The sequence below is a fragment of the Acromyrmex echinatior genome, chromosome 6 (genome assembly GCF_024713525.1).
Source record: "Acromyrmex echinatior isolate Ae372 chromosome 6, ASM2471352v2, whole genome shotgun sequence".
Taxonomy (NCBI): Eukaryota; Metazoa; Arthropoda; class Insecta; order Hymenoptera; family Formicidae; genus Acromyrmex; species Acromyrmex echinatior.
In genome coordinates, this window is record NC_141857.1 from 8,137,752 (window position 1) to 8,154,474 (window position 16,723).

The 16,723-nt window shown below is 38.2% G+C and overlaps 3 protein-coding genes across 5 annotated transcripts; 2 read left to right on the forward strand and 1 right to left on the reverse strand.

Moving 5' to 3' along the window:
* Window positions 1-746: 746 nt before the first annotated feature.
* Window positions 747-9,386, reverse strand: Ubr1 (Ubr1 ubiquitin ligase). 3 transcript variants are annotated; one of them, XM_011054716.2, is made up of 3 exons: window positions 9,145-9,386; window positions 8,390-8,595; window positions 747-8,299 (listed from the first exon to the last, which is right to left on the reverse strand). In XM_011054716.2, exon 3 carries the CDS (start codon window positions 8,264-8,266, stop codon window positions 2,864-2,866), a length of 5,403 nt encoding a protein of 1,800 aa, XP_011053018.1. In that variant the 5' UTR covers window positions 8,267-8,299; window positions 8,390-8,595; window positions 9,145-9,386; the 3' UTR covers window positions 747-2,863. The 3 variants fall into 3 exon arrangements, with proteins under 3 accessions (XP_011053018.1, XP_011053017.1, XP_087263284.1); XM_011054715.2 differs by having other exon boundaries at window positions 8,378-8,595; XM_087407158.1 differs by lacking the exon at window positions 9,145-9,386 and adding an exon at window positions 8,661-9,127 and having other exon boundaries at window positions 8,378-8,595.
* Window positions 9,387-9,589: 203 nt separating this feature from the next.
* On the forward strand, window positions 9,590-10,857 carry Pfdn2 (prefoldin 2). The gene is made up of 3 exons (XM_011054714.2): window positions 9,590-9,846; window positions 10,024-10,147; window positions 10,345-10,857. The coding sequence occupies exons 1-3, from the start codon at window positions 9,698-9,700 to the stop codon at window positions 10,525-10,527; spliced, it is 456 nt and encodes a 151-aa protein (XP_011053016.1). The 5' UTR covers window positions 9,590-9,697; the 3' UTR covers window positions 10,528-10,857.
* Window positions 10,858-11,230: 373 nt separating this feature from the next.
* Cul5 (cullin 5) lies at window positions 11,231-16,628 on the forward strand. Its single transcript, XM_011054713.2, has 11 exons — window positions 11,231-11,616; window positions 12,065-12,271; window positions 12,380-12,562; window positions 12,654-12,795; window positions 12,864-13,178; window positions 13,287-13,762; window positions 13,855-14,118; window positions 14,227-14,382; window positions 14,483-14,763; window positions 14,951-15,074; window positions 15,197-16,628. Exons 1-11 carry the CDS (start codon window positions 11,602-11,604, stop codon window positions 15,389-15,391), a joined length of 2,358 nt encoding a protein of 785 aa, XP_011053015.1. The 5' UTR covers window positions 11,231-11,601; the 3' UTR covers window positions 15,392-16,628.
* The last annotated feature ends 95 nt before the right edge of the window (window positions 16,629-16,723 follow it).

A 16,723-nucleotide genomic window follows, 5' to 3' on the forward strand; every position in this document is an offset into this window, starting at 1 on the left:
TTTCTAAAGCGGTATTTGTTTTTTGGTTTTTTTTTCATAGAGATAATTTTTAAAATAAAACACTGTTTTACTCTTATTGCAATAATACTTCCAACTTCGTTGAAATAATGATATTTTTTGCAATCAACTGATTATAAAATAATTTTTTTCTTAAAGCTCATTCTTTTCTTTTTCTTAAACAATACTTGTTTTTACTTTTTGGTTTTTCTTGGAAAAGATATAATTTTTTGAACAGAACACTGTTTTACGTATTTTTCTAAAAGTTTTTTTCACATTTTTGACATAACTTTTAACATTGATATCGAAATCTTTTCTTCAGTTTCTACAGATATCGATTGCGTACAGTTCGACATTTAAATTAAAAAAAGTTAATTAAAATTCAATCAAATTTATGAAAAATAGAGCGAAAAGAAAAATGCTTTGGGTTCAAAAGTCTCACGTAAAAAAATAGATTTCGGATGTGTAAAATTGGCAAATCGAATCTTACAATAAGATTTTTAATCATAAAAACTTTTTATTTCTAATAATATAATTTTTTTCACGAGTCAAAATATTGATAATTTTATTTGTGTTAGGAAAACTATAGAGCTATTGATAAACTAATCGTTAATTAAGTTTATCGGAATTATCATAGGAAAATAAAAACATTAAATTTTTTAAGTAATTTTTTTCTTTTTGAAGAAAAAATTAATTATATATAAATTAAATATTAAATAATTGAGATTTTTTTATCTATAATAAAATAATTTCTTTTTTTTCTCTCCAAGATTAATTTATTGAATTCTAAAGAATATAAATAACGTGAGTTTGTATAAATCAATCTTTTTCCATGCATCTTACATTCTCGTCTCGCAAGCAACGTTCGAAGAATCGAGGGAAAAACGAACGTGTGATGTTGTAAATGTAAAGCAGTGACATCTTGCCATTTCGATTAATATTCTTCCACAATGGAACCGCAAGGTAAATTCTTAATTCTTAACGACTATTTTAGCGATATCAGAACTTTCAAGTAATACAAATGATGATCCTGCGGCATTTGAAATTTCAAAAGATATATTTATTATAGAATCTATCTACCAAGATCTTTCTAGATCCAGCATTCAAATAATTTATACTGCATTTCGAAATCATTATTTCCACATTCTGCAGTATTGTAGTAAAAATACATCTAAATCAATGTACAATTAATGACGTGTATACGTCCGCATTAATGCTGTTGTCCATAACAAATATAATTATGCAACTCGTATATAAATATATACGTATCTTCACAAGTACTTCAAAACTAATTGATCATTGCATTATCATCTAAGCGATCTAATAATGTACAGCGGCACAACCTTTCGTGCGTATTGCTAGAAACACCGGGTGCAAGGCATCATAGTTTTGTTTAAACAATTCCAGGTGTAATGATGAAAGCAATAACGTTGTATAATCCCTCGTCACGACGATGACTTTCGCGAAATACAATACAATGATTTTCTATCAATAGCGACATTCGCGTCAAAGATGAGGATCCTAACGAGGGGGACAGAGAAAGAAACGTAGGAAATTAAAGATTGATTGATCTGGTATAGAATAACCAGACCGCTACAAATTGTTCTCTTGTAGCGAATCGCAGTATACACAAATGAAAGATAAGCAGCACTCGGTAAATTCACCCATCTTACAATCTCAATATTTACACACTTCTTCTAATAACAATAATCCTAAAAATATTTTTTATATTCAGTTACAAGTGTACGTAAGAATCAGTTGAATCGTATGAATTGAACAAACGAGTCAATAGTCAAATACGACGCCAGAGCTTCAATCTCCCGGAGCGGTTTGTTAACATCGCTTCCAGTAGCATCTAGATTCTAGAAAAAACTAGCGACGAGAGATAGAGATAGAGAGAAAGAAACAAATATTAAGTTACGTATTATTTATTTCACACACCACTGAAATTTGTATTTAAAAATTACTCCATCTGATAATCACGAATTCTTCTTTTTTATCTCATTTTTTTCTTTTCACATTTTGTCTAGGAATTAATGTCAATTGGAGATGAGAGAACGGGAGAGAAAAAAGGGAGAACTCGTCGACCTAGAATAATTCGCGAATACTAAAAATTATAAAAATCTTAATAGCGTTTGCTTTTTCCCCATTCTCGTACGATGCTATTATGCACAAAAATATCAAGACCTCATGATTTTTACACGGTGATTATGTAGATGACTGCCTTCTCGCTCATTGTTCTAGGTCTTCGGAGTGATACAGAACACAGGCTTAGTCGTTTGTACGCGCAGAAAATTTCAAAATTTTACAAAAAAAAAAAAAGAAAAAACAAACGATTTGGTCAAGTACTGGGCATCATGTTAGTCACGAACTTATGCATCTACAAGCAACAAAATACGTATGCAACAATTTTTGTGAATAAATATGTAAATAGAGCCGTATCTTAATTTATGTAACAGATAATTTTAACAGATAATAAAAATTTTGTTAACTTCAAAAATATTTTAAAATAGAAATTTTGTAAATTCTGAAACCGCGAAATACCGATAAATTCTTAAAAAAGGCAATTGCAAAGCGTAAGGAAACAGGGGAAAGAAGGGGGAGAGAGAGAGAGAGAGAGAGAGAGAGAGAGAGAGAGAACATATCGAATATTATTTTTAAATATATAAAGCCATACTTTGATGCGCGTGCCGAATAAATTAATTTTGTCGATTTTTTGCAAACGCGGATCGAATCGTGGACGATTAACAATCAATATTTAGGCTGCTACGTTTCGCTTAAGCGTAAGAATAAAATCTTTGCTTACATTTTTTTTCTTTTTTTATCTAAACGTCAGATCTGTGGCACCATAGAGAATCTCATGGAGTTATAGATGCTGCCACTGGGTCGGTAACAGGTTGTTTGAGGATTGTTCAAACGCCCGAGTGACGGACTCGTGGATTCCGTGACCGAGCCATAGACGGTGCAGCCGCTGGTACTTCTCATGGCAGAGATGTAATGGATTACCGCGCCGTAAACCCTGATCCGTCTCACCATACTCATCGAGATACGGCGGGCAAAGGAAGGAACCGCGATTAGGCGTGCGTAGGAAAAGAATCTCACATTCACGTACACGCAGAAATATACCGACGCCGTAGCCGCATTTGTTCGCATGGAACGTGCACGCGCCTACTGTTGTCTTGTTGAAATCTATCTGACAACAGTAGCTCTGCGAGCACAGCATCTCGCCGCAGACCAGGCACATCGTCGGATTACGTGAATCTTCCCGATCCCTGTTCGGACAAGTGAACTGGGATATCGAGTTGATGAGCTCACTATAATCCTCTGGCAAATCTATCAGCTTGTTCACCTTCAATGGGTCCTTGATAATCGTCACCTTCCTTTCGCCCGACATATGATTCCAAACGGTAGAATGTCTTCGCCATACAGCCATCAGCTTCAGGGAAGTCTCTAGATGAGAATAGATCAAAGCGTCGCAGGTAGTGGGTAATCCCAAGTATTGGCAGAGTTTTTCGTATGTATCACCATGCGCCTCCGTCAATTCACTTAGCGGCGGCACGTCGGTCACGTAATGAAAATAGATAGCGCAGCATCGGAGAAAAGGTCGACAGGCGGATTCCACTCGTCGCCATACGTCGCTGGCTTTCTGCTTGTCATAATGCACACCCAGAATATGAAACAGGGCAAAGTCCATTTTGGTTTCGATATTCTCATCTTCGTTATCATCGTCCTCCGTCTCGTTACTATCTAGTTCCATCACGTCGGCAAAGTCAGATGTATACAGGATTTTTGCTATGTGAGACAGGAATACGAGCTTGAGCATATGCGAGTCAAACACATCGCCCGTAATGATGGGCGGCGGATTTGGGACCGTCTCATATTCCTTCGTGTGAAATATGCTCGGCAGCGAATTAATAAGTGGTACTAGTACGCCGAATGGATCGATATCGAAAATGCTGGGTCCAGTGGACGATGCTTCTATCAACATCGTCAACAATGACGCTGCATAAGTTTTGATTTGATGGCGCTGCGACCAGAGATTTGCACGGTTCGAAAAACTCGCACCCAAGAGAGCTGACAATCGCACGAGGCTCTTGAGACTGTCGCTTTGTCGAGAGGTCATGGAACCCAGCAATGGCTTGTTCATATCCCGCAACAGGAATTCTATCGCATGAATCGTGTATGCTACTGACTTCCAGGCTAACAAAGGCACGAAATCACCATCGATACTACCAAATCCCTTGTATGTAGTTTTTGCAAAAAGTGAAGCGTACATGTTGATCATGGCCTCCATCCTTCGTGCGAGATGTGGTCCGGATCGCGAATACTGCGCTTGAAATGGTTCCCAAGCACATCCAATCTCTTGACGAAGGACTTTCATAGGATTGATTATCTTTTCATCCTCTAATGTATCCTCGTCCCTCTCCATGCCAAATTTTCTGTTCGGCTTGCAGTCTAACGTGAGCGCCATTACCTTCATCCACGTCTCAAAAGTGATATTCGGTTGAGGTTCCGGAGTCGGTTGCAATATTCCTAAAGGTGGTACAAGCAGGAGAACGGTGTTGCTGAGACATTCACATAGCGGACAAAGATACTCATGATTCTCTGCGTCAAAACTAGCCTGTTGCCGTGATCTATAGGGTCGCCGGTTCTCCTTGGCGAGTACGTTGTCGACGTAATCTTGCCAGCAGCGAGCGTGCATCACGTGGCCACATGTGCTCGTGTGCGGTGACACGCCTAATTTCGCTGACAGGTACAACGGATCGGGCTCTTGAAAATCGTCACGACATTGGCACAACACAGTGGATTGCTGAACAAACGCAGCCAACACCATTGCCGAACCAGTTTCCGTCACTGTCTGATCCTCTTGGCATAGAATGCAAGTGTACATTTTCTGTTCGCACTGCCTACTAGTCTGATTAAGACCGACGGCAATACCTTCCTGAGCAGGATTACCTTCCTGAGAAGAAGCCTCCGTTAAATCCATGGCCGAGCCACAACGAGCGCCTGTTATTTTAACTTCTACACTTGCTACATCAAACAAAGTAGCATTCTTCTTCATGAAATGCTTCTGCATTGCTGCCATTTGTGCCATGATCTTAGCACGTTTTTGAGCTGCCATTTTTGTTCGCCATTCCTTATCCGTTTTCTTGTTGGTATTAACATCATCGCCTGCTTGCTGTTGCTGCTGCTCGAACTGAAGAGGCGCCGGACTGGTCTCTTTCCCAGACAAACTGGCGACCTGACGATATTTGGCTAAAACCCAAGTGAGTAGATCCTTGTGAGCTTCCATGCGCGGACTACTGGTCAGATTCTCCAGCAACTTGTAGATCTTCCATTTCGCTGCTCGCTCGGGAAACGCAAGGAAAGGATAATAGCCGGATTCCTGTTCTTGTAAAGCATAGCCGATCAAATACAATACCTTGTGCACCTGTGGCTCGGAGAAACTTCTAGCTATGAAATTAAGTGCACGTTCCAGAACAATCTGCATGATGTGAAGCATAACATCGCACTGCAACAGATTCGCTACCAGACTGAACGATTCCGTTAGTCTAGGCAGCTTTGGCGGTGGACAACATTCCAGCTCTCCTTGGGCTTTTCGCCGCTTCCGTTGGACTTCCTCGGACTTGCTGTGCTCTTCCTTCGTATAATGATAAAAGAACACATTGTATTCCGAATACAAGTGCGGATTAAGTTCATATACACCCTTTGCCGACGTATGTATTGGTTTCTTGAACGTTGCTACTTCGCGTATTATTCTTTCCAATTCGATCTGGACATTGTGCATAACGTCCTCCGGTAACGTCTTACTCAGTTCAGAGTGCGAGAGCGGTTTTATGCACAATTGCTGTATGATTTCCTTCTTGAGACGATCATCTGTGGTCACCTGACCAACTCCGGGAACGTATCTTTCGCCAATGATCGTGATGAGCAAGCCCAAAAACTCCTCCACTAAATTGATCGTCTGCCGCAGTCTATCTTCCTCTGGATTTTTTAAGGCATTTACCTCAAAGTCTGGTTGTACCCAGTTAAGGAGATTAAACCTGTTTAGGACATGAATCAAGAATTCGTTGCTTTCTATCAGCGACGCGCCAACCTGCAATAAAACGATATCTCGATCCAACATCTCGCTACGGCATTTGACATTGTGATAAAAATATAATTGGTTCAGCAAGGAGTAACCATTTCGCCGCCACATGCCCGCGTGCACCTGTGAAATCATAGCCTGTGCCGTCAGTACGGGATCAATGATCTGTTCAGGAGTCGGTTTTATTGAATTGTTAAATTCAGACGAATGAAAGTGTAAATTGTATTTTTCCAGATGCAAGAACAGACCGGCGAGGAATCTTGAGAGCGGTAGATGGATAGAAACTGGTTCGGATGCCACATCATATTGCAGGCACGTTGCGCTATGATTCGCTAGCTCTCGCACTTGGCTTGGCGGTTGCTCGTTTGCCTGCTGTTCATGTAGTTTTTTCAGAAGAGATCCAAAGGACTTGATCAGCACAACTCGGTCCGAACTGCACCACTCCAAGGCCAATGTAATGACTGGTGACAGTTTTATGTGCAGATTGAACGCTGATTCCCATTCAGGCTCGTATTCCATATGCTGTCCTTCTTGTCGACGTACCGCGTCCATGCATTGCATGTTGGAAAAGAGATTGAATAGTAGCGAGAGACCTTGCAAGAAGCCACGTCTCAGATCATCCGTCCATTCTTCTGGTTTTGCGCTCAGCAGATATCGAAGGTCATAAAGTATAAACTGCGCCCGTTTGAAGTTATGGTGTGGCATGTTCCTCTCAAACTCGAATTTTCCAGCAGCGTTACATCGTCGGGAGCTTTCGGACATAAATGTAGTTAACAAGTTGAACAGAGCCTCGTGCTTTGCGATGAGCAAATGTGCCAGAGTCGGCACGGTGAACAACTGAACAGAGAGCGAAACGATCGAGAATGAATGATCGTGATCGTCCTTAATGAAATCCTTCATAACAGATCCGTAATTATTAGTAAATACAATAGAAAGCGCTTTTTTACTCTCATATTCCATGAGCATTCCATATATGAATAATCTGTGCCATGCTGTTCTGGCGGATTTCCACAGTTGCGAATCTCTCGTGAGTATGCCCTGAACAACTGACTGATCGGGCAGTTTCGTGTTTAGAGCGATGTTGCTAAACAGGACACGAAAACCCTCGCAATGACTTATGAATTGTTGCAACCATTTAAGCAGTCTTATAGCAAACGTCTGATGGGCAACTACGTGACTATGAAGAACGAGTACCTTGAGTGGTCGATTGCTATGCCTATACGTGAATTTCTCTACCTCACCTTTCAAATCAGTGCACGGTTTAAATCCTGAGCATTTTATCACGGTTCTACCTTCTCTGTCAACACCAGTCACATATTCAATAGCTTCTTTCTGCGAACATTTGAGAACGCGTATGAGCATGTTTATCACTTGATCAAAAGTATGATGCTCATCGTTGAAGAGCACAGTGCAGTAAGTATCGAAAATATCCAATTGGTCGAACGCATACGGATAAGATGCTGATGCTGTCTCTTTAATGCTGAGACTCGGCGGTAATGATACAATGAACCTCAGAGTCAGCAGTTCGTAACAATAATCCAATAATGCTTCGAAAGTCACTACCGCTCTCTCCGCAATATCACCAGGTAGCTTATTACCACGAGATTCCTTCGTCAGGGTTCCTACAACATGTGTCTCACAAAATGGCTCATTTTTCCAGGCTTCTGTATCACCGCAATCACAGCATCCACCTCCATTGGACGTGCCCATTTTGTACTTATGGTTTCGATGAGCTGACTGCTTGAAACAGTCGACGCAGAGAACACACGTAGAGTCCATACCGCACTCCCTGCAACTGTAGGTTGGTTCGCCCATCTTGAACATTCTGCCACATATAGTTGGTGGATTATCCATCTTAGCAAGCTCCTTGAGAATCACCTGTGGATCACCACCACAAATAAATTCCTCCAGAGGTCTCAGAAGCATTCTATTTGCTGTGTCTTCGTCAACAATCCATTCCAGACAGTTGCCGTTAAGCTCTGGAGTATATATTTTTGGCACCCAAAGTCGCCAGTATTCTCTAAAGTTAATATTTGTTAATACTCCCTTATTCATCTTCTCTGTCCATACATCTACACATCGTTTGCTTGTATCTGGGAATACAGGTCGCAACGAAGCAAGATTTATCTCTTCAAGGACCAGAGGTAAATGCTGGTTTTCTTCTGTACTTTCACCACTCATTTTGTCTTACTTAAATTTGCCACGTAATGTATACTGAAACAGTAAGTACAAAAAAAAACAATGATTCATAAAGAAAATTATCTATTAGAGGAAAAAGATAAATATACATACATAAGTACTAACCAACAGGACATACACAATATAAATTATTGATATAATCCAAGCACATCTTAAAGTGTCTTTACATGGCTAATTCGGTCAATTCTTTATCACGACAATACATGGCTACAATTTCAGTAGCCTTGAGTCTTTTATCAGAGGTTCAAATAAGTACTCTTGTGGAAAATTCCTATTGCACATATATCACCATCTTCAGCAGCTCACGAAATCTGAAATCACAGCCATTTATTGTGATCCACTCACGTGCCAAATGACGTTTAAATGTGGTACCTACACTTTTAAATATCGCCAGAATATTCGTCACGAATTTAACGTTTCTCTTATAGCTACATGTATGTGTGTGCGTCTGTGTGCGCGCGTATGTATTCTTTATGTGTGTACACACACATAAAGAAAACACGAGATCCAGAGCCAAAAGCGCGATGACATGGATCGTAACGCATATCACTGTACTGCGTTGCAAGCATCTCGTGTGTGTGTGTATATACGTGTGTGTATGTGTATATATGTGTGTGTATGTGTATATATGTGTGTGTATGTGTATATATGTGTGTGTATGTGTATATATGTGTGTGTATGTGTACACGTATGTATGTATTCGCGCGCGCGCGCGCGCGTGTGTGTGTGCGTGAGTAAGTGAGCGATATATCTCATGAATTAGTCAATGTTCAACAAAGCGAGGGCAGAGTTCTCCTTTTTTTTTAAATATCAAGCGAAAAACTTGCCGAAGTGATTATTTTCGTCGATGGGATACTCACCGTTATTGACGAGCGGGTCAAGGTTAATAAAAGGCGTTCAGATCGCAGACTCTTTGTTCCCCCCGCGACCGATCAGTTTCACACCACCACTCGCGATGACAACGATGACAACGACGTTTCGCGAGCCTGCGTTCACGTCGTCTCGATGTGACCAAACGCCGTCGTCTGATTGTCAACCTCACAAAACCGCACTCTATGCAGCACGCGTGGCCGCGAACGTTGACATTTCGCAGTGAAATGAAACGAATGATTATCCTGCGCACAGCTGCTCAGACGATGATGCTTCAAAATGGCTCGTGACAGTTCTTATATTTTCCTTGATTCTTAGGAAATTTCGAAAAGTCATTTAGATTCTAAGTTGGCTGCCCTTTTCGCAAAAAAAAGATAGGTAACTGAAATGGCAATCTTTACAAATTCCCTAGAAACAGGATAGAAAACCTAACACCGGCTGTCCTGACTGTGTCCTGTCTCCTGTCCCGTCCGCCGTCGACGACGTTCTCCAACGTTGTTCGAATATTGTCGTAGTGGAACTTTCGTGATCGAGATTCCTAATATGGCCAGTGAAAAGAAACCGGCGAAGGCGCCATCAAAAAGAGAGAAAACCGCTGAGGAAATACTGACGGAGTTTCAGTCACTTCGAAATGAGCAGAGAATGCTGGCAAATAAACTGTCCGAGATGGAGATGGAATTGAACGAACACAAGTATGAGTCTACCTAACCTATACGCTTGCCTTTTTGCCTCTTGACAATCGAAAACGCTTCTGCGAATGCGAAGAGAGCTTGCATTTTTTAACTTGGTCGATCGACAATGAGACACGAGAATCGTCTAGTAATAACACGCGACTCGTTGCCATCCCACTAATATAATTAACATTTTAGAATTGTTATCGACACGTTAAAGAATGTGGATCCCAAGAGGAAGTGCTTCAGGATGATTGGCGGGCTTCTATGCGAACGTACAGTGGAAGACGTGATGCCTGCTCTAGTAACGAACAAAGAACAGGTGCGACATTATTGACTATGATCAAAGTCTTGCTACAAATGCTTTGAAATATTTGACGGATCAATTAGAAGAAAGAATTTTAATCAACTGACAGTTAAAAAATGGTTCAAAGCATTTGCAGCATCGTGTTGACCATACTCATTGTTCCCTCTTGGAGCAAAACGTTGAACACGTAATAATATTTAATGTGTTTTCAGTTGATGAAAGTGATAGACGCTTTAAATGACCAGGTAACGAAAAAAGGAATTGAGATAAACGAGTACAAGGAAAAGCACAACATCAGAATCAGAGGACAGGATGATTTGCAGCAACAAGAAGAGGACAACAACAATAAAGAAGACAAGAGAAAGGCGATTGTTGTGAATCCCATTGAGATTTAAGTGTACTAAATATAAGTTCTTTTTAATATTACATATTAAGGCATATTGAGATGTGCGTGGATTCTAGATTGGATAAGTACTTGAGTACTTTTGAGTTTATTTTTAAATCAGCTTTCATGTTTATTTATTATACTGTCTGTATATGCCACATCACTTTGTGACGTCATATCGCTAGACGTTTGTTCCACAAGTGTATTTGACCAAAAAAGAATATTTTAATGTCTTATAAAAATTAGGTTTGTACAATTCTGCAATTAGGCCTCTCGACTACTTGTATCTTTGCATCAAAAGTCAAATAATAATGTAACGTTCATACATTTGTCACTGTAATTCATTTGAAATATTTATTTTTTCACATATTTTTAAATCGTATGCTTGCATACTTTAGTTGGTTTTATATATATATATATATATTATATATATATATATATATATATAAGCAGGTTTTATATATATATATATATAAGCATATAAATTGGAAAAACGATGAGAAAGAAGTTTCGAAAGAAAAAAAAAACGAGAAAGCAATGATGCATTGAAAAATTTTCGATGCGAAATTCATCCATTGAACATGAACGGTACGAGGATATCACAAATTGAAACCGCCATATTAATTCTCGCGAGATCGTCCAATCGCGCGGAACATCGCATAGGGAATTGTTCACGAGACTTTGCCAGTTGCGTGTACGAAAGGAGAGGGATTTTGTTGCGATCGCACAGTGTACGCAGATACTGGCAGCTACGCAGGTGACAGGGAAAGGGGATCTGATAGGACTAGGAAACACGCGAATTTATTTTTCCGCTCTGGAGACGACGCTCCAGGATTTGTCCGCACACTCCGCGCCAGAAGGGCGAGCGATTGCGGAATCCTGGCGCGATGTGGCCCACATCACGTCGTGTTTCATGTTAATCTGAGGTTTCGTCACTACTTCCTGACCTGACCCTCCTGACAACCCCCGTTAACCGGCAGGTTCGCACGAGCGGCACGAGCCCGTTCGTGCGTGTGCATCAAGTGCATGTCCATTGGCGTATAATCCTGCGAATCCTGGTGGACGTGCCCGTCAAGAGTTTGTGATGGCGTTGTTAAAGGTTAGTGAACGTCGAATAAACAAATTCCTGTGAAGAAGAGGCACAGTACCGACCTTGAGGACTTCATCCATGCGGTCGACGTTATCTTGCTACAAATTGTTGCGATAACTGGGGGCGCGTCCCGACTGTGTGAAATTACGGATATCGCGATCCGAAAGATTTCTTTTTTTTGTTTATCGCAATGACGATTCAGCTTAGGTTGTATTCAGATTCCTACTCATGTGTTATCCAGATATTATTTTATTATTGTTGTTGTTTATTGAATATTAAACAAATAATATGATAGTTAGAGAACACTCGAATAGGAATCTGAATCCATCTTACGTTTCAATAATTAATCGATTAATTGAATTCATGCTGGATATCAAACGTTATTCCCAAGACATATTTGTGTTTTCTGCTCCTTTCTCATATAATCACTTATCTGACATGTGGTATTAATATTTAGGATAGGACACAATTTACATTTGAGGATAAATGGCCATACATGCGTCCAATTATATTGAAACTGCTCAAGCAAGAGCCAGTGACGCAAGGCGAATGGCAGGATTTGTTTTATTCCGTTCATGTATGCCTCTGGGATGACAAAGGACCTCCCAAGTTACGTGATGCTTTACAGGAGGATATAATGGACTTTATAAAACAAGCTCAACTGGTAAGAGAAAGGGAGTTTATTTATAGGTTAAAATCAAGGCTGTATATCTTTTTTATATATTTTACTGAAATAAACGAATATTATATAAGATTGTAAATTTTTGTACAGAGAGTTTTAGCGCATCAAGAAGAACAAGCATTATTGAAAGCGTACATCGCCGAGTGGAGAAAGTTTTTTACCCAATGTAATTATTTACCAACACCATTTAGGCAACTAGAAACGTATCTCGCGGGAAAAACTAGTTCTTCCAGCACGCAGAAGAAAACTCAGCCCGACGACATTGTTAGAAAGGTAAAAGACTCAAATACATTTAATACATGATATAATAAATATTTTGTAATAATTGTAATATTGTATGATCTTACTACTCTCTATTATACAGCTAATGTTGGATAGTTGGAACCAAAGTATATTCAATGAAATAAAACAAAAACTCCAAGATGCGGCCATGAGATTAGTACGAGCTGAAAGAAATGGCGAGGCGTTTGATTCTCAACTCGTTATCGGTGTCAGAGAATCTTATGGTAATAAATGAAACATCCATAAATTTATATATAGTAATTTTTTTATTAATAATGGTATAATGCTCTAGTGAATTTGTGTTCAAATCCAACGGATAAACTCCAGATATATAGAGAAAATTTTGAAGCGGCGTATATACAAGCTACTGAAGCATTTTACTGGATAAAAGCTCCAGAATATCTGTCTATGCACGGTGTCGAAAATTATATGCGTTACGCCGATTTGAAATTAAGGGAAGAAGAGGCACGCGCTCAGAAATATTTGGAACCAAATTCTGCGAGTATGCAACGACTAACAGATTGTTGCGTGAAAGTGTTAGTTGCAACCTTTAAACCAGCGATACTTGCTGAATGTCCACGGATGATTCAACATAATCAAACTGATAGTAAGTAATCAAAATTCGCAATGTAATTTTTTTATGTCTTAGTTTATGATTAATTTTACAATGCTGCTTCTATGATCGATGTTTATTAACATGAATAAATAATTGTAGAACTTCGCCTCATGCTGAAATTAATGGATAGAGTACCCGACGGTGTCAATCCTATGTTGAGAAATCTGGAAGAACATATCGCGAGCGCAGGTCTAGCAGATATGATGGCAGCTGTAGATGTTATTACTCAAGATTCAGAAAAATACGTGGAAAGACTGTTAGATCTTTTCCATAGATTTTCCACACTCGTTAAAGAGGCATTCGATGATGATCCACGGTTTCTTACAGCACGAGATAAAGCTTATAAGCTCGTTGTGAATGACGCCACGGTATTTAAGTTAGATTTGTCTACTCGGCAGGGCTCTGGAATCTGTTGCGCATCCATTTTAAATAATAGACCTATTACTAATAATAATGGACTAGCTGAATCGAAGTGTCCAGAACTCTTAGCAAATTTCTGTGATATGCTTCTTAGAAAAACACCACTCAGTAAGAAACTAACTACTGATGAAATCGAAAATAAATTGAAGGATGTGGTCAGTATATACAATGAGATAACTATATCTGTAGAAGTTAGAAATCAAATCTTTTCTGAGAAGTTTATTCTGTCTTGCATTTTTTATTTTAGTTGTTGGTGCTAAAATATGTTCAAAATAAGGACGTATTTATGCGTTATCATAAGGCGCATTTAACTAGACGGTTAATATTAGATACAACAACGGATTCGGAAAAAGAAGAAAATATGGTAGATATGCTTCGTGAAGTTGGCATGCCCGCGGATTTTGTTAATAAATTAGCCCGTATGTTCCAAGATATTAAAGTATCTCAGGATCTGAATCAACAATTTAAGGAACAATGTCGAGCTGCTATTGCAGATAGCATAAATATTAAGGTAATATACTGTTTCTTGATAAATGTGCGTGTTCTCATTTTAAGATTAGTATAAAAAAAAAAGAAAAGATGTTAAAGCTATAAAGAGAATCTGCTATATTTTTTGTAGATTCTTAATGCAGGTGCGTGGGCCAGGGGTAGCGAACGCGTCACTGTAAGTTTGCCACTACAACTGGAAGACTATATTCCGGAAGTCGAAGAGTTTTATAAAAAAAAGCATAGCGGAAGGAAATTGCAATGGCATCATCACATGTCGAATGGCACGGTACTTTACACATTAATAATTCTATCCATATTCAGTCATTCACTCCAAAAATCCAGAACATGTTAATCTCAATGCATATTTCATGACGTGAATGTTTCAGATAACATTTGCAAATAAGGTGGGACGATTTGATATAGATGTGACGACCTTCCAAATGGCAGTATTGTTTGCCTGGAATCAACGACCCAACGAAAAGATCTCTTATGAGAACCTCCGGTTGGCTACTGAGCTTCCGGATCCCGAGCTGAGACGGACTCTGTGGTCTTTGTGTGCCTTCCCGAAGTTAAAACGGCAACTTCTTTTGGTGGAACCGCATGCCGCTACTCCGAAAGATTTTGCGAACGATACGAGATTTTGGGTTAATCAAGAATTCGCTATTGTGTTAGTATTTATTTTTATATTGATGAGAAACATGATATATTTCAAATTTTAAATATGAATATAATATGTGTTGTATATTTAATTGGTTTGGCTTGATCTCGTTTCTAAATTTAATATTCATGAGTTATAACATTTTATTCTGAAATAATATTAACTATTGTAATTAATTGCGATATTTCTTCGTTAGAAAAAATGGAAAGATGCAAAAGCGAGGAAAAATCAATTTAATAGGACGTCTTCAATTATCAACAGAACGTAGCAGAGAAGAGGATAATCATTGTATTGTACAACTCAGAATATTACGGGTTCAGGTATAAACTTTTAATTTTAAATAAAGTAGTTAAATAAAATATAACACATAGCAAAATATGATTGATGTTTATTCAATTTAATTGATTATTATGAATAATTTTTATTTTTTGTGTGATTATAGGAAGCTATCATTACGATCTTAAAGATGCGTAAGATGATCTCTAATGCGCAATTACAGACCCAACTAGTGGATATATTGAAAAATATGTTCTTGCCGAGTAAAAAGATGATAAAGGAACAGATCGAATGGCTTATTGAACAAAAATACATTAAGAGACACGAGGATGACATTAATACGTTTGTGTACATGGCATAACACGGGATTATATATACATGCAAGATTGTTCGAGCTCTATGGCTAATATTATATTTTTATAAAAAAAAAGGATTTAGTTTTCTCGTATGTGAGAATACGTTCGAGTCCGTCGCATTGCGCGATTATGTTTCACCTTTTCTTACAGTGCAGTGGAAAAAAAGAAAGGACGATATACTATTGCATTAAAACTTGAGATACGAAATCGATAGAACAAGTTGCAATCACCTCCACCCGACAATTGCCAATTTATTATACGTGTGAATAAAGTGAATTGTATAAAAAAAACTGGAAAAATGTCGCAATAATAATAAGAAAGATGTACAATATCGTATCATGATAAAACTAGCATTTATCGTTTATTTTGGCACTGATTTATGTTAATTTGAATAGAAAAGAAAAAATGGGTTAAATTAAAAGGAAAATTATATATGTATATACACACCATACATCGATGGCACATTATCACAATTTCAATCGTTTATACTTCGCTAAAAAGATATTCCTGAAATGTTTTTATATTTTTTTTCTCGAATCTACTTGTATGAATATACAAGCAGAAACTGTAAACTAAATTTGTCAACTTAAATCTGTTGTACATTATCGACACGCTGCAACAATTTGGCACTAAAAATATCGATAAATCCTTGCACAAATCTGAACGACAGTGCACGTATATATGTACATTGCATTAAATTCAATCATAAATAATAAAAATTCGCATATACTTGAATAAATCTATATATATATACTATATAATGTTTTACATACGGATTTACTCGTCACTCTAATTAAATGTGGACTACTGCAAAACATTCGTTCGGATATTCTCCATATGGTATAACACATTCTTTTGATTTAGCCCTAGAATTTATAATCAAATTTGCGGACGGTGTTCGAAGAAATGTGAATTCATAATTTTCATTTTCCGAATACACATTAAAAGCCCAACGAATAACGTCTAATGGCCTATAATTATTTTAATGCGTATAAGCATATACCTCGCAACATCAAACTTGATTTTAACGGTGATAGGAATATGTGTATTTGTACGATGATTTTTTTCTACATCTGGAACAGTCACGATGATTCGAATTGTTGGAATAAGTCAGAAAAAATAGTTATTTAAGCAAATAATAACGACGGTTATATGTATAAAGTTTTTATATAACTTCAATAAGTGAAAGACGAGTGTAATGGTATAAAATCTCAATGAATTAAACGACAGAGTACTTCATAACTGTGTACAATACGTCCTTATCAAATCGATTTCCATTTTACCTCCTATTATTATGCAGATAAACGCAATGACTTTCACGCGGCAACAAGTAGCGT

Coding starts and splice junctions, on each gene's coding strand:
- Ubr1 (XM_011054716.2), bottom strand. CDS start 8,266: ATGAGTGGTGAAAGTACAGAAGAAAACCAGCATTTACCTCTGGTCCTT.
- Cul5 (XM_011054713.2), top strand. Junction 14,383..14,482: donor ATCACATGTCGAATGGCACG/GTACTTTACACA, acceptor TGAATGTTTCAG/ATAACATTTGCAAATAAGGT. Junction 15,075..15,196: donor TCAGAATATTACGGGTTCAG/GTATAAACTTTT, acceptor GTGTGATTATAG/GAAGCTATCATTACGATCTT.
- Pfdn2 (XM_011054714.2), top strand. CDS start 9,698: ATGGCCAGTGAAAAGAAACCGGCGAAGGCGCCATCAAAAAGAGAGAAA. Junction 9,847..10,023: donor ATGGAATTGAACGAACACAA/GTATGAGTCTAC, acceptor TTAACATTTTAG/AATTGTTATCGACACGTTAA. Junction 10,148..10,344: donor TAGTAACGAACAAAGAACAG/GTGCGACATTAT, acceptor ATGTGTTTTCAG/TTGATGAAAGTGATAGACGC.